Here is a 25,586-nt window from a genome sequence, read left to right as displayed (position 1 = left end):
ACTGTAACGTAATGCACACACACACGCACACACGCACGCACGCACCAACAAACAAATCATCCAAAGAGCAAAGGAAAGGACAACCAAACAAAACCCCCACCAGTCCATCCATGTACCTTTCTGAGGATGTGATAGGAGACGGAGGCGTTGGCATCAATGATGATGGTGGCCACCTTATCATCTCTGATCTCCTTCAGCATGGGAGTGGGGTCCAGGCTGTCATCCAGCATGCGCACCGACAACGTCTCCCGTGAGATCAGAAAGCGACGCACCAGCTCCTCCAGTCGCAGCAGGCCTGGGCAGGGAGAGGGAGATGACCATAGAGTTATAAATGATAGAGTGAGGACCGTAGCGACAGGGGTTTGACCACCACATTTTGGTGGTGAAATGCGGAAGTGCAACCGAGCGCCCAATGTTAAACTCCAGCTGCGCGTTTCCTCGTGCTAAATGCAGGGGCCCGCCTGCAATCCCAGCTTCGACCACTACGTCTCTACTACGATTCAACGTTGACAAGCCTTTCAGGGGGCTTGGAGATGACCCATATCATGATGGTTTCAGGAAGCAAGGGTGTGTACATAGGACTAAGGGCCGATTCATACTCCTGTTTCGGCGCTGTAGTGCCGAAATTATTTCGGCTCGTCAGAAAATTTCAGTAGCACCGAAGAGCCGACTTTAGGACGGTACCCGCCCCCCCGAACCTCAAATTACGTCAAATTGTAGGCTCTACAGCGCCGAACCGACTTTTATTCGGCTCTAAAATAGGAGTATGAATCGACCCTAAGGCAGACAGGAGAAATAGAGGGAGATACAGGGAGGGGGCAGAGAGCCCGGGAGAGAAAGAGAAAAAGAGAGAGATGCAGCTACAGTTAAATGAACTGTAGGCACTTGAATGAGAATTAAATTAAATTACATTTCCTCTTGTCTAAGTAAATTTGAAGTATAATCAATCTAAAATGGTAAATGTGCATTTATATATCGTCTTTGTCCAAGGCGCTTTACAGAGATTGTGCATTACATTCATCCATTCACACACCGATGTCGGAGGAAACCATGCAAGGCACCAATCGGGAGCAATTAGGGGTTCAGAGTCTTGCTCAAGGACACTTGGTCACTAACTCTGGGGGAGCCCGGGTTCGAACTGCGAGCCTTGCGGTTTCCATCCGGTCACTCTACCCCTGATCGAGCTACTGCCGCCCCAATATATAATAAGTAATTTAATGGACACTGACATTTACAATGGACAGCCAAGAAGACAGACAAGTAGACAGACTGCACAGAACCACAGAAAGACCAGCTGAGAGAAAGAATGCTGCACTGTGGGGGTGTAACGATACAGTTTAACCGCAATACGATACGTATCACGATACATCGTTGAAGATACGATACATGGACGATATTGGTTCATTATGGCGATACGATTCGATTCAATGATTTAAAATCAATGCAGTAACTATTTAGCAAAGAAATTAAATCTGTGTGAAACGTGTATAGTGCAGGTTTTTTAAGGGACAATTTATGAATATAGATATAAATAAGTAAAGACATTATATTTGAACACATATACACGATATACACGATACGATACAAAGTAAATGTTACACCCAAGCCTGCAAAGATACAGACATGTCACCCTACAACTACAAGTATAGTGCAAACTGAACACGACACTTCCATCTCCCCTCATGTCATAATTTTCCCCGGGAGAGTCTTTACCTCAATTTCCTCCTCATCTGTCCCCTGGCTGGTAAAACCCAACGGCCATGTCTGGGGCTAATCGTCACCATAAACCTCCCATACGTTGCTAGGTTTAACTGGGCCACAGTGCTGCTCCCAGACAGCAATATAACAGCGGTAAACAGTGCCGTTAACAGGCCATGTATACCGCAAAAGACTCAAAGAGTGGAAAACAGCATTAGAGAGGAACAATACGATAGTGACGCAAGGCCTGGATGGAGGGATCGCTATGAAAAGAGTTTGATTGATTGATTGAAATTTGTATTCACAGTATGTAGAATGGGTACATTGCAACGACAGTATACAGGTCAATACAGAGACTGCTATACGATACGAGGAAAAAACCAGAAAAAGCACTAAGACTACGTTTATTTTCAGAACATCAGAACATTTAAAGACTTCTATACAAAAAATGGTGGTCGACAAACAAACGCTATAACGCTATTTCCGTGCTGGGACGGACAGAGCCAGAGACAGATAGGGACACACATTGCTGTGCATTGGAGTGGCTGCACCACTCAAAAAAGGGAAAGCGTGTACAGTACGGAAAAGTGGTGGACTTTACCTTTTTTTTTTTACAGGGGCCAGTTTCAAATTGCAGCTGCCCGTAAGTGCTCTTTGAGAGCGGTTTTGAAGGAGTCTAGGGATTTACATTTCTTAGCGGCTGTTGGTAGGGCATTCCACATTTTAGTGGCATAGTAGCGAAATAAATTTTACCGCTTGTTGGAGCCGAATCAGGGTTGAACGTGGTTTGTGGAACTCCCTCTGGTGTTGTGATCATGGACTTCGTTGACATTAAGGAAGTATTTTGACAGGTACATGGGTATCTGTAGATATAGGGTATCTTAGCGGTGTAGTGAATCTTGTAGACCAGGCCCATGTGCGCAACGTGGTTCGAGATGAGGGAAGGGTAGAAAGTGCATAGGGGAGAGGTACAAAGAGAAGTACTCAAGTACTACTCAACACAAGCGTTGTTGAACACAGTTAGTGTGCTTTAGTGTGCTTTGGACAGGCACATTATGATGGAGAGAGGATAGGTGTTGAAGGAGGACAGCTAGTTAAGAAGAGGGTGGGAGAGAAAGGGGGAGAGTTGGAAAATAAGGAGTGAAAGAGTGGCCACAGAATAGACATAATGAAAGGAGAGGAGCTGTGGGGAGAGGAGAATTGTTCCTCTATATTCAAAATTCAAACATTGTCAATTAAATCGACACAGGGGAATATGTCACCTCCAACCTTATTAAGTAATAAATGAATAAATGATCTGACATAATTTTAAATGAACTGCAGAAGCTGGTTCCTGAATAGATTTAAAATAGATTAAACTGAATGTGAATTGCATCTAAATTGATTAGCGGTGGGAAGAGAAAATTATGACATTACGGAAGGAGCAGGAGAGAAGGAGAGAGGGTGGTTGGGAAAGATACAGTAGGAGGATGAATGAAGGAGAGAGGGAAAATGATGAAGACAGGAGAAGGTGATGAGAGATGAGATGGGAAAGTGAGGGGAGAGAAATATAGGAGTGTAGTGTGGGAGCAGGAAGAAGGGGTGAGTAGGAGGAGAGTATTCAGAGCATGATCGCGCACTCGACCTTGGGCCAGACCTGAGCAGCCGAGCGGCGAGCAAGCTCATCAGAGAGAGAGCGGTAATCCAGTCTGCAGGGAACTCTGCTAATCCACTCGCTGGACTGCAGGACTGATTGATTGACTGACTGACCGAACAGCTGTGTTGAATGACTGATTGCAGAGAGGCTGGCATGGGGTTGGCAGCCTGGCATATTTAATGTTTCGGGGTTGGGCTAGCTCATGGCTGGGTGGCTGGGTGACTAATATATGAAGTACGTCTGTGTCTGCAGGGTGGCTTGGCTGACTGGGAAGAGCAATTGGGTGGTTGATCAAATGAGTGAATGATTGACTGCCTAAGTATAAGTAATTGACTGAAAGACTGGCTGTGTGGTGATTAACACGGGCATGCTGGATGGCAGAATAGCTGGCATACACTGCAGGTGGGCGAGTGGATGGCTGGTTGGTGTGGAGGATGACAGATTGGGTGGGTACTGGGTAGGTGTCTGGCTGACTGACTAAAGGTTGGACTGTCTGACTGAGAAATTGCCAGTCAACTGCAATTGAATGACTGTGGTCTGGCAGAAGCAGGCTGGCTGAATCCTGACTGGGCGAGTGAAAGGTTAAGGTTAGGTGATATATAGACAACACTTTTAAGCCAAAATGATCATCCCCTGTATAGTGATGCTGGGGTGTTTTCCTGCAGACAAACACTACCGTTGGCTGCCTCTGGGGTGTTCTAGGTGTTTACACTTGGGATGTCGGTGTGTGTGGGGGAGGAGGGAGTTAGTGGAGGAGTGAGGCAGTGTTTAGCCAATAACAGTGCGATGCGATATATATTTCCCCTAAAATATCGTAGTTTTACCAACATTGTTCCTGTGAAATAGTATGTTTATGATTATCTATTGGAATGATGAGAATCACTATCTCCCCACCTGGTCTTGGTGAGGTGCAATCCAGCAGCATGCAGCCAACAGGCAGCCCTCACACAGCCCTCACAACAGGTGGCTTACTGGCTTACCTCCCGCGGGGTGCATGCATGTGTTTTTCGGGTCGTCTGCCGAGCAGACCTCGCTCGATTCCACCCGGGGAGAAGTCGGAGGAGGGAAGGGATCTGACAGAATCCCCCACCAAATATCCTGGTTACATCAATATCGTTCTTGTGTGTGCTTATTTGTGTGGGTTGTGTGTGCTTCTGGGGTTGTACAGTATGTGTTTATTTGTTGAAATGGTGGAAGTCGTTATTGAGTCACCACCGCAGGATGACTGCGGCTGCCTGAGCCTGCCTGCCGGGTTGAAGCGTGGATTCTACCATGGTCGCTGTCCGCGAGAGGCGAGGAGCTGCACCGCCGTTGGTGAGACCATTTATTTTCCTAGCATGGTTGTGACTGTCGGTGCCTGCCTGCATTCAACCCGTGCAAGTTGGTCACAACCATGCTAGGAAAAGGAATCATGCTCGCCAACGGTGGCTCGCCGTCGCTATGATAGATCATCATAGTGATTTTGATCATTACAATGAATAACCGTGGACAAAGAAGTTCACAAGAACAATGCTGTATAGTGGCTGGGGCATTTGAGGGCCAATATATATTTTATATGCACCGATTACAAATAAAATAATTTATATGTTGAGAGCCAGAGATCCTCTGCCTCAGCCACTTATTCATTTGCGTACGGGAGCATCTCAGGGGCTTGGTGCCGACGGGACTCAAGTTGTGATATTACGACTATGCTACAGTTACCCTTAAAAAACCCCACGTCAACTCAATTTCATTGTGTCATTGTTTCAACTAAGATATTCAATAGAAATCCATATTTTTTTAATGCGATATTTAGCCATTACGAGTGCAATTATCCGATGTGTCCCTCCCAGGCCCAGGGTGAGCAGTAACAGCAACCCATAGCCTGAAGTGACCTGGCTCGGCCAATATAATTATATAATTGGTGGGCAGTCAAAGCCAGTAACCACTGAGCCACCGTGCCACATTGGCCACGCCACATTGTGCAATCTGGTTCCTTGGCTGGCTGGCTGGCTGACTGACTGACTGACTGGTTGACCTTCTGACAGTATCATTGCCTGCTTGGTTGGCTTTCTGACAGAATGATAAATCAATTGACAAACTGGTTGACTGTCACAAAAATACCGACTGACTGACAGATCAACGAAGTGGCTGGTTGACATGCGCTCACGGAGTTCAGTTGGAAAATCTCTCTGACCTTTACAAGAGGAGCTAACTTCAGTGCAGCGGTGTACATAGACACAACTAATAGACTGGCCGATCGACTGCCTGGAACATTTGTCCCAAGCACTGCCCAAGATGAAGGAATAGAACAGGACATATTTCACAGTGTGCCGGTCACACTCACACAGAATCTAATGGAACTGTCCTGTCTAATGGCTTTCAACTTGTCTCAAAAGTGGCCTTGCACATGAAAACATGTTGTCATGTCTCCTGTGAGCAATGCAGCACTCCTCCTCACGCAGAGGATCAGCAATCTGACTGTAGGCAGCGAAAACCTGACACATTTCAAAACCTTTGATTGATACAAATAGGATTTAACAATCACACTTTGCTGATTATGCAGAACATGCATGCCACCTGGCAGAGATGAGATTGAGCTCTAATGAGTAATGAGCTAGTGCACCTTTCCAGTTAAAATTCAAAGTGGTCTGCAATGATACATGACTTGTCTCATCACATATACAGTAAATGAATTAAAAAGAGTGTTGCACTCAATCCTTTCTGATTTTCTATTGCTTTTAATTCAACAACACAATGTTTTCAGCCATCCAGCCTTAATCAGTGTAAGTCCAGCTGGCTATAAGGACAACGCACCAGACAGTCTGTGTTCCGTGGCTCCAATACTGTCTGACTCTAGAACGGTGGTGGGAGCTTGTATGGGAAATCATTTCACCGACTTTTCACAAACTTGTGATATGACAATAAACTTAAATTCCTATGTTAAAATGTATACTTGTTTACAAGGTACACCAAAAATCTAATTTGTTTGTTTGTTTATACAGTGAACGAAGGCGAATGGAGCCTTGAGGCCAAAATAGATGTACTTTAAACAATGATCAATAAATATTACATTCATGCTCAATAAATATACACAGTATTTCAAACCAAGAGTTGTCTGACTGAAATACATTTTAAACCAGCAGACAGATCCCTGACCTCCAAAACCCACACACATTTCCAGGACCTGCACGAAGGGCAAATAAAGAGAATATCTTATTGGAAAATGTTCTATATTATGACATGAATCAGTGCTTTGAGCTGCACTTGACCTATAACACATGGTATCCCTGGCAGTATAATATACACTCACATTCAGCCTTGGCACAGATGAGGCTGGTAGTCGGGAAGCCGAAGGAGCGCAGGATGGAGCCGATGGCCAGGCTCAGGTCCTCGTTGCTGGGGTAGAGAGTCACCGAGGCGAACCTCAGGTAGGGCAGCCTGGGAGTCTCCTCTGGACCAATCTTCACATGGGGGATCTGGGAGGAGAGGGGAAGAGGTGAGAGAAGACAGGGAGGAAAGGAGAGAGAGAGAGAGGGGGGGGAAGAGGTGAGAGAATACAGGGAGGAAAGGAGAGAGAGAGAGGGGAAGAGGTGAGAGAAGACAGGGAGGAAAGGAGAGAGAGAGAGGGGGGAAGAGGTGAGAGAAGACAGGGAGGAAAGGAGAGAGAGAGAGAGAGGGGAAGAGGTGAGAGAAGACAGGGAGGAAAGGAGAGAGAGAGGGGGGGGAAGAGGTGAGAGAAGACAGGGAGGAAAGGAGAGAGAGAGAGAGGGGGGAAGAGGTGAGAGAAGACAGGGAGGAAAGGAGAGAGAGAGAGGGGGGAAGAGGTGAGAGAATACAGGGAGGAAAGGAGAGAGAGAGAGGGGGGAAGAGGTGAGAGAAGACAGGGAGGAAAGGAGAGAGAGAGAGAGGGGGAAGAGGTGAGAGAAGACAGGGAGGAAAGGAGAGAGAGAGGGGGGGGAAGAGGTGAGAGAATACAGGGAGGAAAGGAGAGAGAGAGAGAGAGGGGGAAGAGGTGAGAGAAGACAGGGAGGAAAGGAGAGAGAGAGAGAGAGAGGGGGAAGAGGTGAGAGAAGACAGGGAGGAAAGGAGAGAGAGAGAGAGAGAGGGGGAAGAGGTGAGAGAAGACAGGGAGGAAAGGAGAGAGAGAGAGAGGGGGAAGAGGTGAGAGAAGACAGGGAGGAAAGGAGAGAGAGAGAGAGTAAGAAAGGCAGGGAGGAACACAACAGTGATTGGGGTTGGGGTGTATCCTTAAAGGAGCATTCAGTGATTCAGGTGATTTGAAAAAAGAAAACCCGGTCCGCCCCGGTAACATGTGCACATGCACAATTGCACACGTTCTACAGTGGGGGAATTACAACAGACCAACAGCACGTGCACCAAGGTCCACCCCACTCGATCATGATTGGAGGAAGATCCCTCTCATCCTGATTGGATGAAGGCTTTGCCACCCAAAGCCCAAACCAAAACTAGGGTTTTTTGACCCCAGGGGCTCACTGGGGACAGGGAGGAACTCCTTATATGGTCAGCACACTTTATAGTAGGGAGGATTATCCAAGAAATAGGAAAAAATAAGTGATATTTGAATTAAGTGAAATCACTGAATATACCTTTAATGCCACGCCAATTGCACTGATATGAAATCCATTTAATCCAAATCCATTCAAGTCTAAAACTGCAAGTATAACTATTTTCAGAATTGTTGAAACTTGCCAGTGGTTTCAACTGATATTGGAACAAAGAAGTGTTGTTGTTGTGCTTTTGTCCTTAACAAAGCAAAGGAATAAAAAGGAAAATTCCTCATTTCCACACAGCAGTCGGTTGTTCGCATTATAACAATAAAAGGCAGGAAAGGGAACATGGGTAACAAAGGAATCCCGGCAGTCATCACAGGAGCAGTGGCTGCTACTGCAGGCATGTGTTACATCTGCGGAATGCAACATTTTTTAATTTACAAAAAATAATCTTGACTTGAGAGCAGCACACTTTCCTCCAGTAACAAACCAAACTGCAAAATCCTATGATGTGTTTGTGTCATTATTAGAATCCTGTGAAGGGCTGCCCCCTGGGCACCTGATTGACTGGTTGGAATAATGTGGTCCTTCCATTCGCTACGCCCCAACCGGGGAAACCCCCTGTCAGGTGAAAATAAGCGGGCTTGGACTCCTCATGACGTGAAGGAAGTACTGTATGAGGTCAGTCCGTTGCTCTCCCCAGGTTGGCAGAGGGAGTGTAGCGCCCAGGATTACATTAGATAATTGACACTGGGTGAAAAAATGGGGTTACAAAATCGTGGGATAAAAAATAAAAAAATAATCCTGTGAAGATTTGTAATGCAGCTCCACTACTCACATCAACGTCCTGAGCACTGGAAACACAGGTGTCTCATGGTGAGCCTTAGGGATTGCCCCTGGGTTCCATGCAATACCAATAGCTGTTGGCTTAGAATTTATTTTGTTTTGCTTTGGTGCTGCATGGTGTCCCCCGATGCATGGCTTTTTGAAACTTTATTTCCATCTCTCTGGGTTTGTGACACCACCAAATCACACGCACGCATGCACGCATGCACACCTGCGTGTTATGAAGTCTATTATATGGGGAGTAGAGGGTGAAAGCCTCTGGTTATGAGGGAAGAGAGACTCATTCCAGCAACAGTTAATGTGATTGACAGCGTTACGGGTCCCTTAATGTCAGTCACACATTCACAAGGTGACTTACAGCAGCCAGGCTAATATGTGAGGATTGTAATGTGGCTGTAATATGCAAGTTGGAGACGGCCTCCGCGTTTTCCCCTTGGCGTGTGGTTGTGATGATGGATGGATGGAGGCCCTTACAGATATGAACTTGAGTGGGTAAATCCAACAATCCGATTTCAGATCTTGGTACATTTGACTGTATAGGTCAGGGGTGCCCACACTTTTATGACGTGAGAGCTACTTTCAAAATGATCAGCTCAACAAGATCTACCCACCATTGCTGAAAAAGTGAAAATAGTTTAAATATGTACCTGAGGGGGCTTTAGAATATAGCAGCGCTGGCATTACATATAGGACAAATGCACTTGGAATGGGAAATAGAGGGGGAGAAATCTAATAGTTAGGGGGGTTTTAACCCTAACCCTAACCGGTATTTTCATATCCTTCTTGTCTTTGTATTCTCATTTAGCTCCAAACTCAGAAACATATTGAAAAAAGGTTGATGGAGATTGATTGATTGATTGATTGATTGATCGATCAGTGAACTGGGGCGACTGAACAGGGATTGACGCTGCCTGGATTGACCCTCCCCCCCCCCCCAGTCATGTGACTGTTGTGTCCCACGCTGGAGTGGCGGACATTCTGGAACTGTTCAGCGGTGTAGGGGCCTTGCAGACCTCTGGAACTGTTCAGCGGTGTAGGGGCCTTGCAAACTTCTTGCGTTTCTGCAGGCTCCTCTTCTCGTTCCACCGAAGCAGCTGCTGTTCTTTGAAGCTCTGCAAGCAGACCCCTCTGGATTTCAAACATCCAGGTGTCTCTGTCTTTTGTTGAGGCTTCCCAAGTGTCCATGTTGGTAGCTTTCAGACGTTGTTTTCTCTTCTTGTCTTTGTAGTGTTGCTGTGTTAGCCCTGTGTGTGTGTGTGTGTGTGTGTGTGTGTGTGTGTGTGTGTGCTATTTACCTCTTTCTCCCCACATATGTGACTGACAGTTGAGCCAGAGGCTGGACTGGAGGCGGGGCCAATCACAGCCACCACGCCCTTCGGCAGGATTTGACACACTGCAGGGCGAGAGAGAGAGAGAGAGAGAGAGACAGAGAGAGAGAGAGAAAAGGGAGGAGGAGAGCATAGATTATGGAAATTAAAAACTGAGTAGGAATAAAGGCAAGCTGGCCAATGGGGGCGGTTTTGGGTATAGTAATAGCCATGGTTTTGGACGGGGCCCAGTTGTAGCCCTGTCTCTGTCCTCGTCCTTGACCATCCATCATGTTAGCTGTCCAGATGAGGACACTGCAGATTCATTACAGTCTCCTTAACAGCGATCTGCATTCACTTCCGCTGTGCTCCCTCTCACCACCAGTCCTGTTCTGCATAATGACCTCAGCAAGTTGCAAGTTGCACAGACAGCTCTCTCTCTCTGTGTGTGTGTGTGTGTGTGTGTGTGTGTGTGTGTGTGTGTGTGTGTGTGTGTGTGTGTGTGTGTGTGTGTGTGCGTGTGCGTGTGCGTGTGCGTGTGCGTGTGTTGTGTGTGTTGTGTGTGTGTAACTGTATGCACATGTGTGCATGTGAAACAGAGACGGAGAGCCTTAGAGAGAGAGACATGATTGAAGGTGAATGAACAAGAGAATGCGTTGGTGCGTGAGTCAGTGAATAAGGGAGAGAAAGAGAAGGAAAGTATAAGGGAGAAATTGTCCACAATAGAGGCGGAGTAAGACAGATAGTATGGGGCATGTGCATGTTGTGTGTCGTGTCTGTGCACAACTGTGTGTACAGTATGTCTGTGTCACTGAATGTACTCAAAATATACTGTAGACAGTGCATGATGTGTGTTAACTAGCCAACTCTAACTCTATGTTTCGGAGTCCGGTGGCAGTCGGCAATCAATAAATATCTACTGAGCTCCATACATAATACTCACTATTCCCAGAGGAAATGTGACCTTACCTCTAGTCTGCCACCTAATATGGCCATATGCAGCTGCATGTGTGCACTGTCCTCGGTCCACAAAAAGGAATTGATAACTTTTTTTCTTTTCTTTTGTATTGGTGTAAATGTACCAGAAATAAATCAAAACTGTAAATGATATACCTAGCAATTTCTTGTTGGTTGACAACATAGTGATAATATTGTGGTAGTGTTCCAATGGACAGTGAACACATTGGACTCTATCTTACACCCGCTAGCACTACCCGCCAACCGTCAATTTCGCATTTAGCAGCTTCCACTATCCTATCCGTAAATGCTATCTTGCGGCTACACTATACATTATGCCGCATTATTTGCGGCTGGAGGTGTGCCCGTGGGCGTGTTGATGCGCTTTCCCTAAAATTGCTATCTTGCCCACACACATTTGATCAATAAGGTTTTTAGGAAACGGAATATACATTTCAGGTGGATTACAAATTCAATCGAATAAGGACGAGATAGAACGCCACGAAGGTTATTCATCTGCTTCTTCCAATTCAAAATGCTGTGCTCATGTAACGGTACATTGTAACGGTACACTGTAACGGTACACTTTACTCTTCATCGCTTCCATTTTCACTTGTTTATCCTGTATCCTGACCTGTATGAGTTCTCTCCTGATTGGATGAAATTGATATCCCGACCTGAAAAGGTATTTTCTGTTTACTAAAGAGCTGGAGAGATGGGGAGACCCCTGTTATCGAACAAACACTCGCAATGATTGATACAGTATGGGAATATATAGAGAAATGTATCACAAAAACTAAAAACGAATCACTTACAGCAGCTTTAACACTATAGCAAATAGGATCAGCGAAATGTGAGTCACATTGAGGTCATTATTTTCTAGCAATATAAATTAATATCATTCTGAAAACCATAACGATTTGTGTTGTTGACGAGTGTCTTCCCCAACTGTGGAGGGTGAAAGAGGTGGAGGGGTGGACATTGTTTTCAATCCTTTTTATTGACTGATACGTCTCTGTCCAGCACACGCTGGTTTCAGCAAGCTAAGTCAGAATCCCTCCCTGAAAAACACCATCACCTATAATTCATCACTTTGTATTACGCGCTTACTTACACAAACAGCACAAAAAGCGTGGTGTGTGTGTGTGTGTGTGGTATTTATGGCAGAGCTTCATCGAGCGGCTCAGTAACGATCCAGTGCTGGTGCAGCTGACCTGCCTAGTTGAATAAAGGTTAACGCCATGCCGCTTTGGGATTTTTCGCTGAAATGCCAATTTAAAGTATACACTCTGTCCAGCTGGAACAACAGTGTACAATATATAGTCATGTTTTGGGCAACAAAAATAACATTATGAAATAAGAGAAAGAGAGAAAGAAAGAAAGAAAGATAGAAAGAAAGAAAGAAAGAAAGAAAGAAAGAAAGAAAGGAAACAGGGAGAGGACAAAAGACAGGTGGAATATTATGGGGATAGTGGACTCACTGGTGTCAGTGGTATGGTACTGGGAGTCTCTCTGCAACTCGTAGACATCCACCTCCACCTTGGCCCTCACCGGCCCCTCCAACAGGCTGTTGATGTTCTCCCTGGCCAGGGCCAGCGCTAGACGCTCGCCGCGACCACACACCGACTGGTCGTCCAAAATGGCCGCTAGAGAGAGAGAGAGAAAGAGAGACAGAGAGAGGGGGAGAGGGAGACAAGACAGTGAGACGACATTTCGGATAAAACAGGCTACTGGTACTGTACGAGGTATGGAGTTACTTGGGTACAACTGAACTTCAGGAGGAACGACCAATCCGGATGACAAGCACGGCACACGTCTACAACTCAGCGAGACGACAGCCCCCCCACCCCTCGTACCAATCTCCCACCCATCCTTTAAGCAGCTGACAACCCCATCGCTCATGCCAATTAATCACTCACCTGTCTTCAATCAAGCCGATGACAGGTCCGCCCTCATGTCAATGAGCGCAGCCATTAAAATCCAGCCACGTTTACCTGTCAGTGTGCATCGTAAACTCGCCCCACCCGTTTCCCCAATTCCCCCCCTGTCTCTTTTTGTCTTCTCTCTCCTGTCTTTCTCTCATCAGATTCCTGATGGTAGTGGGGGAGCACAGACCATGCTCTGCATGATGTCCACGATCCTTTGCCCTTAAATACGTAGTTAAATGAAAGATACGTTTTTCACACTTTTAGAGCATATCTGTGGTCATCATGTGGGCATACCTAACAATAGATGCCATAACAATGGGAAAATTTAATTGTGTGTGTATTTTTATAGCAAAAGTCCATAAAAAGCCAATTTTAATGACTTTCCTCTGAACGAAAATGTGCTGCGTGATGATGTACCGCTACCCTTATGAATATAAATGAATCTTGATTTCATTCACTTGTTTGATTCCCATAGCTGTGCACGTTCTTCCAAACACAGCTAAATCTATTTAATTTAAGTGTGGTCTTTAATTTACTAGTACTCTTTGATGTGGTAATTTGATGTGTCTTGTCTTTCTGAAGAAAGTTTTAGTAAAGTGGCAGCCAGGAAGGAAGCTAAGAAGGGTGAGGGTGAGGGTGACACTGGGGTGGGGAGAGAGATATATGAGAGAGCCGTCGTGATTAGAACAAATGGAAGAGAAGGATATTTTGAGGAGCATAAAAATGGCGACATCCTGCCCTCAATCCTACTAACCCATTTTCACCCAGAATGGCCCTCTGTTAGGAGGGGTGATTGGAGGAGCGGGGGACAGATAAGCTTAATAGTGTTTAGATAGTATCTTCGTTCAAACATGGTCCTCTCTGGGTTATAGTCAGAGATCACAGACTGTCCGGGGAGCCGGAATGGCACAAATTCACTTTTCTGGGGGCCTTCTGGCATGCAGCCATTCCTGTGGCTTTCATGGACTTTTTGTGAGTTAAAGGTCCAACATAAAAAAGTGGTGGGACTTCAAAGGGAGGTCACGGAATGGATCAGTGCCCACAGCAAGTGGTCACGGTCACATGGAAGGTGTGTGTGTGCGTGTGTGCGCGTGCGTGCGTGTGTGGTATTATGAGCCGTCTGGTGCCCTGTATCATCACTTTACCAGTGGATATCAATGTCGATGCATACAATGTTTTTATGAGAAAGGTATCATCCCATTCATCAATTCTATTTCATGTTAATTCAATGGCCAGTAAAATAAAAAAAATCTAATTTGTTCTAGGGCAGAATACCCAATAATAATATTATTGCTTGACCTGGGGTTCAGGTTTTTTCCAGTGTATATTACTAGAATTTCGCGGGCCTACGGCTATCCTAGCTATGTAAGCGAGTCGTAGTGTGTGTAAGTAGCGTGTTGAATGGCATTTGAATGGCATTTGTGGGCTTGTGAATTTTGCTCACATGTTGTCATAGACCTGGCGAATTTGTGCTCACTTGCATAAATTAGCTCACTTGCATAAATTATCTTAGCTAGTGTGGCCAATTAGAAGACGGGGTAGTTGCGCACATGTTTTCATTGGCTTGTGGGCACATCTTTTTGGCATATATTATCTTTTGGCATATATTATCTTTGGCATATATTATCTTTTGCACTTTACACTTGTAATAATAGATACACTGAAAATAAGTTGATATGCCAAACTATTCAAACCATACTGTACTGTACCTACAGTAACACGCACCATTTAATGAACTCAGAAATTTGGTTAGAAAAACAATAACATTAATATTGCTCCTAGGAAGGACTCATAATGAACTAATTGTGAGGTATCGTGAGCATATAATATTATCATAAATGGCCAGTGGAGTTTGCACTTTGCAGTCAGCAGGTTCAAGGTTAGTGGTTGAGAACGTGCATGGTCTCTGGAAGCCACATATGTCTAGTGGTGTAAGTACGTACATTTACTCAAGTACTGTACTTAAGTACAATGTTGAGGTATTTGTACTTTACTTGAGTAAGCCTATTTATGATTTCCAATATTTTTTACTTCTTCTCCACTATACATCTGACAGGCAAATATTGTACTTTTCCCACCACTGTCCCTGCTGGCCTGCGGTCTTAATCCCATCTGCGGCCTTGCTCCGGTCTCTCCCGTCACAGTGGTTCTCTCTCAGCCTTACTGCTGTCGGTCTCAATAAAGAACGCGGGGGGGCCTCAAGATTACAACGTGTAACCTTACACTCCAACATCTATTTAACCTAACACAAGATGACAGTTTTTCCTACCCTTGTGGTAAATGTTATCTCTGCCTTAGTGGTTCACCCATCACCAGCCATCAATGCTCCAGAAATGCAGAAAAGGCATGTCATTTTGTATCAAATAAAAAGCCATTTTGGACTGCCGGTATACTACACAATACATTGAAACCACTTCCAGCCAGCACAACATGCGCGACTACGTGCGTGTGTGTGCGCGGCTGCGCGCGTTTGTGCGCACAAATGCTCGATAGACATTATTTGTAATTCTGTTTGTCCAATTGCAGGTGCTGAATCATGTAGGCCTACATGTGTGTACAGTACTGTACATAATTATGGTATTGCGTTGAGTGCAGGTGTGCCAGTGTGTTTGTGTGCTTATACTGTGTATAATATAGGCACACATTAACCGGTATGCACAAGCATGGATGATTATTGTTTGCAAATTACTGTTTTCTTCTGTGTGCATAGGCATATAGGGCATACACATTGTTTGTTTGTGTCTTAACTCCAGCCCTGGACACTTGAGTAATGCAGTTTTTTTTGTATCACAGATAAGTAAACAACCTGGACCCGGAACACAAGGTGAAAGCAATCTATTAGAAAACTAGTATTTTGCCCTCAGGACTTCAGCTGAGAGCTTCTGATTTAGGCCAATCTCAAAACACCTGTCTTGTCCGTGCCTTTTTGTGGCCAGACGCACTACGTGCATGCAGGGAATTCAGCACTAGTGTTTGGTGGAAAAGGTTATGGATTATTTTGCCCAAGAGGTCTCCATAAGTCTTTATAATTACACCTGTAGAAGGCCCAAGACGTCTGGAGGTATCTTTAGGTCCTTTTTAATGGTATAAAACCGCTAAAATCCATTTAAAAATCCAATCCTTTTTTGGCAACACCTTGATCAGTATGTATTGTATTGACATCAAAATGTACTTAGAGTACCAAAAGTAAAGGTACTCACATTATGCAGAATGACCAATTTCACGTTTTCAAATGTATACAAATATTTTGCCAGCAGATATAAAAGCTCACAATACGTCGGGATGCGACAAAATAGCTGCAATGTACAGTATATAGGGCTGAAGTGGTTAATGTATGTTTTGTAATAATTATCAAAACTAGTAACTAAAGTTTTCAAATAATTGTAGTGGAGTAAAGTATTTGGCCACACACAGTATGGACCTCTTTTGCACAATGCCATGTTTGTTATTGTGATTCGTGAATAATAGATGCATTAATCGAGCATCCACTGGCTTGTATAAAATGTTAAGCTTATCAATTCACCGTTAACAACTGATTAATGAGATTTGCTGATGTGCAAAATTGACATCCGTAAGCCTAACCAATAAGCATATAAGACATTTTGATTTATACTGTCATTACGACCCACTTAGGCTGCCCACGATTTCAGATTGGTAGTTATTGCAGTGCGGAAGCCTTAGAAAAAGAAAAAAAAGTGTAGCCTAATTACTTGTCCACGCAGCTTGCAACATCAACATCAATTTGTCCGGCAGTGTCCATGTTGCACACCTCCACACTTTCCAGGCATGCAACGTGTGGTACGTGCTCTCCTACGGTTGGTAATTGTACAGCTGTGCATGACAATTAACTGATATAGCAATGCATACAGTAGGAGTACAATTATTAATGCGCTTTTTTTTTTCAGGAGAACAGAAAGGCCTTCATTATACCGTGGACATAATGTACACTGAGGGCGCTGCATGGGGACATGTGGTGGGGATCAGTGGTGGAAAATAACTAAGTACATTTACTTACTACTTTGCGGTATTTGTACCTCACTGAGATCTGCGGTCACCTCGGCGGGTGGTCTGGCTCATCGTCATCGGACCTCAATGAAGAGGTACAGACTACAGAGTGTACATACTGTACAGTAGATACCTGTACAGTTAATAACCACCACAGCCCCAGTTTCAGACCTCATTTGTCTCAGTCTTGTCTAGGTCTCTGGTATACGTGTCTCAAATGGTTCATAATTCCCACGTTGTTTCTTTCACTTATCTATTTTGTTTCCCACCTGCCTGCCTGCATCTGTTCATCGTCTGAAAGCCTATGCTGGGAGAGGACATTTTAGCTGTCTAGGTTGTGTTGGGCCGCATGCCTTGGCAGAGATATATGTAGCAGCAAGCCAGCAACCCATCTCCCCCTCCCCCTGTGTGTGTGTGCGCGTGTGTGTGCGTGTGTGCGTGTGTGTGTGTGTGTGTGTGTGTGTGTTGATTGTGCATATACATGAGGGAAACCAGTATAACTGAGAAAAATGGAACGGGGAGCACCAATTTTTCTGGCACGGGAGGCCCGGGCCAGGCCATTTCCTGGGTCCCTTTGAGGCCGGGCACCCCGAGGGAAATAAAAGGGTGACTATTAGTGGCGATTGGCGGTCCCGGTCGTTATATGTTATTATTATTATTATTTTCAGCTGCATGAGCACACCCACACACTCGCCTGGCGTGCCAGCCTCATCCCCGACGCCCCCGCGACCTAGCACTCAGTTGATAGGTCAAACAGGGTAAGCTCAGCTGTGAGTCACAGCTGCACATGCAATGCAAACGCATTACAATGCACGCACACACACACACACACACACACACACACACACACACACACACACACACACACACACACACACACACACACACACACACACACACACACACACACACACACACACACACACACACACACACACACACACACACACGCACATGTGATGGAATGAGTTAGAGACATGGAGCATGCACATCCACTCTGGTGAATGGTGATCAGGTGTGGGACAAACAGAAGATCAGCAGGAAGTAATAGTAGAGTCCACACACTGTTAGTTGCATGCTCCCACTGTTTATGAATGCATAAACAGTGGTGACATGCAGAATTGCAGATATGCGAAATGAGGACACATCAAGAAGATGATCGTCATCAAATAAAACACAGTTGATTTGATTTGATTCTATCATGTTCATCGGAGAAGTGTCAAGGATATATATAAACACAAGAAAATCATTGAGCTTATTTCCACTGCGGTCCTTGGTCTGAGACAAACAACATAGAACGTGTGTCCTTAGCTGACCATATATACTGTGTATATATATATATATATATATATATATATACACAGTATATAAGTTAATTTTCTTCCGTAATATAATTCAAAAAGTGACTAAACTTTCATGTATTCTCAATTCATTGTGCGTGAAGTATTGAAAACCTTTTTTTTGTTTTAATATTGATGATTATGGCGTACAGCTCATGATTTTTTAAACGAGAAATGTCGACTCACCGCTCCAAGAGATGGGTCAACTGCGGAGAACAAATGTCACTGCGGTAATGTGTGTGACAAATCGTACGACTTTGACTACTACTAGCACAGTAATACCATGGTCTGTACACCAGTTACTATAGTAGTTTTGGCTCTGTGGACAGGTGCCAAGTGCTGTTGGAAAAGGAAGATCAGCATCAACATAAAGCTTGTCAATGTACGGAGGCACACAATGCTGTAAATATCATAATAGATAGTTGTACTCTGGACTCTGGACAAAACAGTGATGATTTACGTCATGTTATCTGCTGGTGTTGATCCACTGACAGTGGAAACTGTCAATGGTATATCTCACCCACAATGGTTTCAACACAGCCATCTTTATTATGCTTCAGTATGTTAACAAGCTTCGTGGAGGTGTTAATTTTCCTTTTCAGCTCAATTTGGCACCTGCCCACAGTGCCAAAACTACTAGTAACTGGTGTACTGACCACGGTATTACTGTGCTGAACTGACCAGCCAACTGGCCTGTCCTGAACCCCACAGAGAATCTATGTTGTATTGAAGAGGAAGGTGTGAGACATGAGACTCAACAATACAAATACATTTACGGCTGTCATCAAAGCAAACCTGGGCTTCCGTAACACCTCAACATGCAGTGACAAAGGCTGATCACCTCCATGCCACGCCCCATTGATGAAATAATTTGTTCAAAAGTAGCCCAGACCAAGTATTGACATTAATATACTTTTCAGATGGTCGACATTTCTCGTAGAGACGGCAGGTTGAAAGTGAATGGTTAATTCAACTGGGAATATAGAAAATGTGAAAATTCTGTGTAGGCTGAAATCATGGTGTCCTGTAATTCTGTGATGTATTGAAGTCTTACCTTGGAGCGCACAAGAAACCACTTTCTAAGGACATAAATCAAAAAAACAAAATTGTAGCAGTCTCAAAGAAGTTTATGAAAAAATAAGTGTGTGTGTGTGTGTGTGTGTGTGTGTGTGTGTGTGTGTGTGTGTGTGTGTGTGTGTGTGTCCGTGTGCGTGCCTGCATGTGTGCCTGCATGCCTGCGTGCCTGAGCTTCTTATTAACCTAAGAGGATGCTAGCACTATACTCAAACTTCTAGTACTAATTTCTTACCGATCTACAAAATGTGTTTTGCAGTTGCAGGGATTACCAACTCTCACAGAAATTGAAATTGATTGAATTGACACGGTTAGCAAACAGAACAATGTTCACGTTTCAGCACCTAGTTTCTTATTAAAAAATGACCAAAGTGGCATTTATTTACACCAACTTAGCTGTGTGATTGATTGGTGTGTGTGTGTGTGTGTGTGTGTGTGTGTGAGTGTGTGTGCGTGCGCGCGCATGTGTGTGCGTGTGCGTGCATGCGTCTGTACAGCTCCAACTTAGCCAAACCCAGGGGACAAAAGCAAGAACTCTCCTTCCAAGGGTATAAATTTATCATAAAAAAAAGAAAAAACGATAAAGAAAAGTATAGGGAGAAAAAAAATGTTATCTATTCAAGGAGAGAGGGCAGAGGGTTTTGAGACTGCGAGACGGAGGGATTTGAACCTGAATGTTAATTCACCTCTGTTATTGGTGCTAAACTTATACACTGGGGTATGGTGGTGTAGGAGCTAACATGTGCTGATAGCACAAAAGGGAGAAAGGTGGGTGAGATATATCAGCTAATAATATCCACAATGGAGGGAAAAAAACTCACAGAGACAGCAGGAGTCTAGTAAATGAGCACAACCTCTCATGCACGGATTTGGCTGCTAAATGAGTTTCTTTTCAAAAATGCTAAACGTGGAGCACTTTTCAATATGTGTGCTGGCGCCATCGAGAGAACGGCTGCTTCCGTGAGCTCGCGCACTTCGTTCCACAGTTCCTTTTTGCACTTTTTATTGTTACTCTTTTTATGCACACAGCTGCACAAAGACATGTGACAGGCAATCACTTTTTGACATCAGAACGGCTATGGCTCACTGTATCCCAGACTTCAGGCGAATCAATCCCCCGTCTGGTTTTATTGTCGGAGAACTTCCATTCATCACCGTAACCACATCAAAGAGCAAAGACCAGCATGCCGACAGAGACGATGCCGCCTGCGGAGGAAAGCGAGCAGGGGTCCTAGTATGACGCAGTGCTGATAAACCACCTCGACGAATGTTCAGTCCTTTTCCAATTCCACCATGAAACCAGGAATTCGAGCATTATCTGCCTCACTGAAACTGTGAAACCAGGATGACCGAGCTGCTCCCAGATGAATTGATCAAGCCACACCAGTGGCTAACTAACGGTAGGAGGGATGTGTGTTATGATTCCTGCTGTAGGAATGTGCAAACCAACCCTGAAATCATTTTCGTCCAATCTAGAAGATATGATGCTAATGTGCAGTGATCTTACTGTTGTTTACAACCATGCAACAGAAATATAGCATTAAAGGAATTGCACATCAGTGAGAAGGAGATCACTCACCCCGATGATACCTTTATCGCGGCAGGAACCTTATAGAAGGTTCTCCCAAAATATGAACACATTACAACCTACACGTGTGGTGGGAGAATTCTTTACCACTAGTACTGTTATACCCTCTTCCGGGGCGACTACAAAGCCCTCCTCCATTCTCCATTCGGAAAATCAGATCACAGCTCTTTTCGACTGCTCTGTGCCTACCAGCACTGAAACTAAAGCCATGAAATATATGTTTGAATCGGTTTGGAACCGTCCGATTGTATACTACTTTGATCAAGTGGACTGGGAGATGTTGCAGCATGCCTCTGGGAATAATGTCAATGAGTTCTCAGACACAGCAACTGGTTTTATTAGTAAGTGCATTCATGACAGTTAAAATTCCCCCCCAAAAATGTAATCAGTTCCGACTTATCCTATACAGTAATCATGGATTGCTGCCTTCAGATCCGTGAATTTGGGGACTATACCCACTATCCACTATCCAGAGAACAGTTCAGGGGGGCCAAATGAGACTACAAGCAGAGTTCAACAGTCATGACACAAGGAGCAAGTGGCGAGAGCTACAGTGACAGTCACAGACTGCATCACAGACTGCATCCCTCCCAGGCAAGCTGAACATTTGTTTTTGCATGGTTTCACAGCATATGGTGAACTGAAAAAGGCTCAGCCTCAACACGACCTGCGCTGCCTACGTTGCCTGAAGACATTCACTGTGTGCACCAGTATTTGATATTGCTTGTATTATAATAGGAATATTTGACATATCTGACTTGTCTCTCTCTTGGTTATTTAATTATTTCTCTATTCTTTATACCCCTATCTTGAAACTGCACATGTTGGGGGTTTGTATAATAAAGATTCTTACACCTCTAAACATGTGATGAATAAATCATGTTTGAAATCAAGTCAAATGCTGCTGCTGCTGATGGTTGATGATGGTATTCATGAGAGATGGTTTCATTCTACTTACTGACTGTGTGTGATTGCGTGTGCTAAGACACGGCACCGCGTGGGGGAAGAGAATATTTCAAAGGTTGACGCCTAAATTATAATGTCTTGCGGATGGAGGATAAATTATGCTTGAGTCATGCTTGCACCTGTATTAGCATTTTATCAACGAAGGAAAAATGTAGGTTACTGCCTGTCCTTGAGAAAGAAGGATGATAATTCATTACATTTTGCTCAATGCCCAAGAACTGGTGATTTAGATATAACTAAGTATCATGGTGTAGGCTTAGTTTGTCTTCATAATGTCATTCTGTAATGAAACCCTTCAATCAAACGTGACGCTATTTCACCTCACAGGTAAAATAAATGAATAATTGGTGCAGTTATATAGCGCCTTTATCCAAAGCATCTGAAACTCATGAAGAATAGGGTCTGGCGGAGGCAAAAATATATATAATAAGCGGTTAGCAAAAATGTGCCCCAAACACACAACAGACGGATAAACACGACTTGAAGCCACGCGACGAGCTACAAGGAACTCACCCATGCGGACGGCGGAGAGGATGCTGGCCTGGCTGAAGGAGATGGGAGCCGTGGTCAGCAGCAGGAGCAGGAGATAAATCGACAGCAATACAGCTGGCAGAGCCGGCATCTTCCACTGCTCCTCATGGAGAACGCTCTGCTGGCTGCCTGCACCGCCACCTGTGCACGGGGGAAAACATAGGTCTCTCTTTACAAACCAGATTATGGCTGTACTGGCTCAGTCGGAGGTATAGTGCAGCCATCATGGAATCGTAAGCTTCCCAGTTTGATATCCAGTTCCCCCTCTGGCTTTGTGTTGAAGTGTCCTCGAGCAAGACACCTTAACTGCTCCCAAAGAGCAGGTGGTACCTTGCATGGTTGCCTCCACCGTCAGTGTGTCTGTGTGCATGCGTGTCTGTGTGCATGCGTGTCTGTGTGCGTGCATGCGTGAATGGGTGAAAGTAACACAATGTAAAGCGCTTTGGATACTGGTGCTATAAAAATGCATAATTTACTGTGCATTATGTCGTATAGTGTATAAGTGGAATACTCATCTCACTCACTAGGGCGATAATAATCACACAGCATCTAATGGCTTTGATCACATAATGAAGTGCCACGTAACTCAGTGATGCGGCACTGACTCCGTTATGGAACCAATTTGCCTTTATGGTCTAGCGTTTACTTTACAGCCAGGATTTTATATGTATGTATTGGGTGACAAACACCAAATGGAGGCTCTCTGCATGTAAACGTCCGCAAATGCATTTTCAAATTAGGACGACAATCATCAAAATAAGTATTTAAATGTTGCTCCATAACGACAATATGATAGTAATGCATACAATTTATATAGCGATGTATATTAGCGCATGGAGAGATGCCCCCTCTGCCATGTGACACATTGGAAATACCGGAAATCAACAAAGAAACAGAGCATGCTATTTGGCCCTAAACAAATAATACACAGTGGCAGAATCCATAAAACTAAGGAAATCCCTGAACTATATGTCACTGTCATTGAGAGAGGCCACTACAGGCAGACCTGCTGCTCCCTACAGAGGAGACAGAATGTTCTTAAAATGAACTACTTTCCACTTTTTAACTACCTGCCAACTGTTCCAAGACTTCAGAGAAACTTGTCACATACAAACACCCCAAAAGATTTAGAAAACATGAATAAACATTTAAATTGAGACAGGAGCAAGAGAGAGAAAACTTTACTTGCTATTTACTTACTTGCTGTGGATTTGTGGATTATTACAAAATGTGCATTGACCACTTCAGCCCTTATATACTGTACATTTCTAAAAAGCTCACAATGCGTCGCATTGCGAGTAATTGCATAATGAGTACTTTAATTAAGTTTTGGTAGTTTAAGTAAAACATTTAAGACAATACTTTTGTACTTTTACTCAAGTAAATGTAGAAGTCCAGACGTTGACGTTTTCCACCACTGCTATGGTCTTGAGTCTATTATGTTGTACAGTAGGTATAGGGATTTGATTTAGAGTATCTGCCGATACTGATCCGATATTTATATTTTTATAGAACACTTACGCCATATCACAATAGTGCAACATCCAAAATCACAGACAATATCCAGGCTTATATAATATTGGATATAATATTTGATACTAGGGATGTCCCGATCACACTTTTTTGCTTCCGATCATTTGAAAATGACGTGATTGGCCCCGATTTCCGATCATGTGATCGGATCGGGACAACCCTATTGTACAGTGATAGGAGAAGAGAGAGAGAGAGAGAGAGAGAAACAAATACAATATAGTCTGAGTCTATTATGCTAAGTACAGTGAGACAGAGAGAGAGAAACAAAGACAACTACTGTATAGTCTGCGTCTATTATGTTGTACAGACAGTGGGCGAAAGAAAGGAAGAGATTTAGAATGACTGAGCTCAGGAGGTGTGACGAAAGGAGCCTGAATCTTCAAAGTAGATTAGAGCGAAGAGTGAAGTGAGATTTAGTTTTGTGCGCGCGCGTGTGTGTGTGTGTGTGTGTGTGTGTGTGTGTGTCTGCATGCACGCGTCCGTCCGGAGAAGAGCGGGCCGGGGGCCAAGACATTATTGGGCTGCATTCACACATTCAAGAGACCTGTCTTTTGTCTGTCTTGTCTTGTCTGTGTTTAATGGCCGCTCCAATTCATTTCCAATGGAATGACAAAACATTTTGTTTGATGCGGGGGAGGGGGGCAGAACACAGCCCTCAAAGCTGTGTTTAGATACAAGACAGGTGTCAGACACATGTAATGTGATGTGAAATGTGCGCTTTAGTCATATTCCATCATATTCAAGTGCTTTTGGAGAGAAATGATAGTCACTTTCAGTAGTAGAGCACTGTAGTTAAATACAAAATATCAGGGGGAAAGATACATTATATAAAATAAAATTAACTGTGATTGTTCTTTAAAATATATATATTTTTTAATATCGTGATACGAATCGTATCGTGAGTTGAGTGAATCGTTACATGTCTAATTATATGCAGTTATAGTTTACATATGCATGCATGTGTCCACAATTCACATGTTTGTGAGTGTGCGCGCGTGTGCATTGCCTTATCTTCAATGTTCAAACCCATCATGCAACAGTGTTATCTCCAGTGTGTGTGGACAGACTGTCAGTGCCTTAATTCCCCCCCCCCCCCCCCCCCCCCATAAATATCCTGCGTCAATTTTAATTGGATTCGGAATAAATTTGCCATCTTCATGTAAAAGTTGACGGACGCAAGTGAGACAAGGCAGTGGCGAGGATTGAAAGAGGAGTGGTGATATAGATAAAGGATGGGGCGGGAGAGAGAGAGAGAGAGAGAGAGATGACAGTGAAATTAACAGCAAGGGAGATGGAGGAAGAGAGTGATGGGCAGCGAAAAAGAAAGAGAGTGCGAGAGCAACGATGAGAGGAATATGAGAGAGAGAGAGAGAGAGAGAGAGAGAGAGAGAGAGAGAGAGAGAGATAGACATACAACAGAGGGTGTCAGGGGGCAGGCAAGGAAGGAAGGAAGGAAGCACACTGACTGACAGAAAGCCGAGTGGAAGAAGACAACACAGAAGAGTCACAGGGGGGAAATGAGACATGGTTTGCGGGGGCAAAAATAAACAAATAACGATAACAATTAATGAGAGCGTTCCTGTAGAGGTTTTGTGTGGTGCCAGATACAGTAGCAAACCCACACAGAGGGGCCTTGTGATACAAACATTCACTTCTGTCTCTTTCTTCTTTCTGTCTCTCTTTC

General features: G+C 44.2%; 1 protein-coding gene across 1 annotated transcript in view; it reads right to left on the bottom strand.

Annotated features, from left to right (window-relative positions):
• Positions 1-25,586, bottom strand: part of LOC308331715 (glutamate receptor ionotropic, kainate 5-like) — a gene marked incomplete at its 3' end in the record, with an annotated part of 177,684 nt that overhangs the window by 70,225 nt on the left and 81,873 nt on the right. Inside the window, exons 2-6 of the mRNA XM_080787207.1 lie at positions 22,352-22,510; positions 12,419-12,583; positions 9,969-10,066; positions 6,627-6,792; positions 117-295 (exon numbers count right to left, since the gene is read on the bottom strand). Of these exons, the coding sequence (XP_080643333.1) occupies positions 117-295; positions 6,627-6,792; positions 9,969-10,066; positions 12,419-12,583; positions 22,352-22,460 (717 nt within the window). The 5' untranslated portion in view covers positions 22,461-22,510. The remainder of the gene's footprint in view (positions 1-116; positions 296-6,626; positions 6,793-9,968; positions 10,067-12,418; positions 12,584-22,351; positions 22,511-25,586) is intronic.

This window comes from Protomyctophum bolini (genome assembly GCF_963924005.1).
Source record: "Protomyctophum bolini genome assembly, chromosome: 17".
Classification (NCBI taxonomy): Eukaryota; Metazoa; Chordata; class Actinopteri; order Myctophiformes; family Myctophidae; genus Protomyctophum; species Protomyctophum bolini.
The sequence above is the reverse complement of the archived record's forward strand: the minus strand, read 5'-3'. Positions and strand labels throughout refer to the sequence as shown.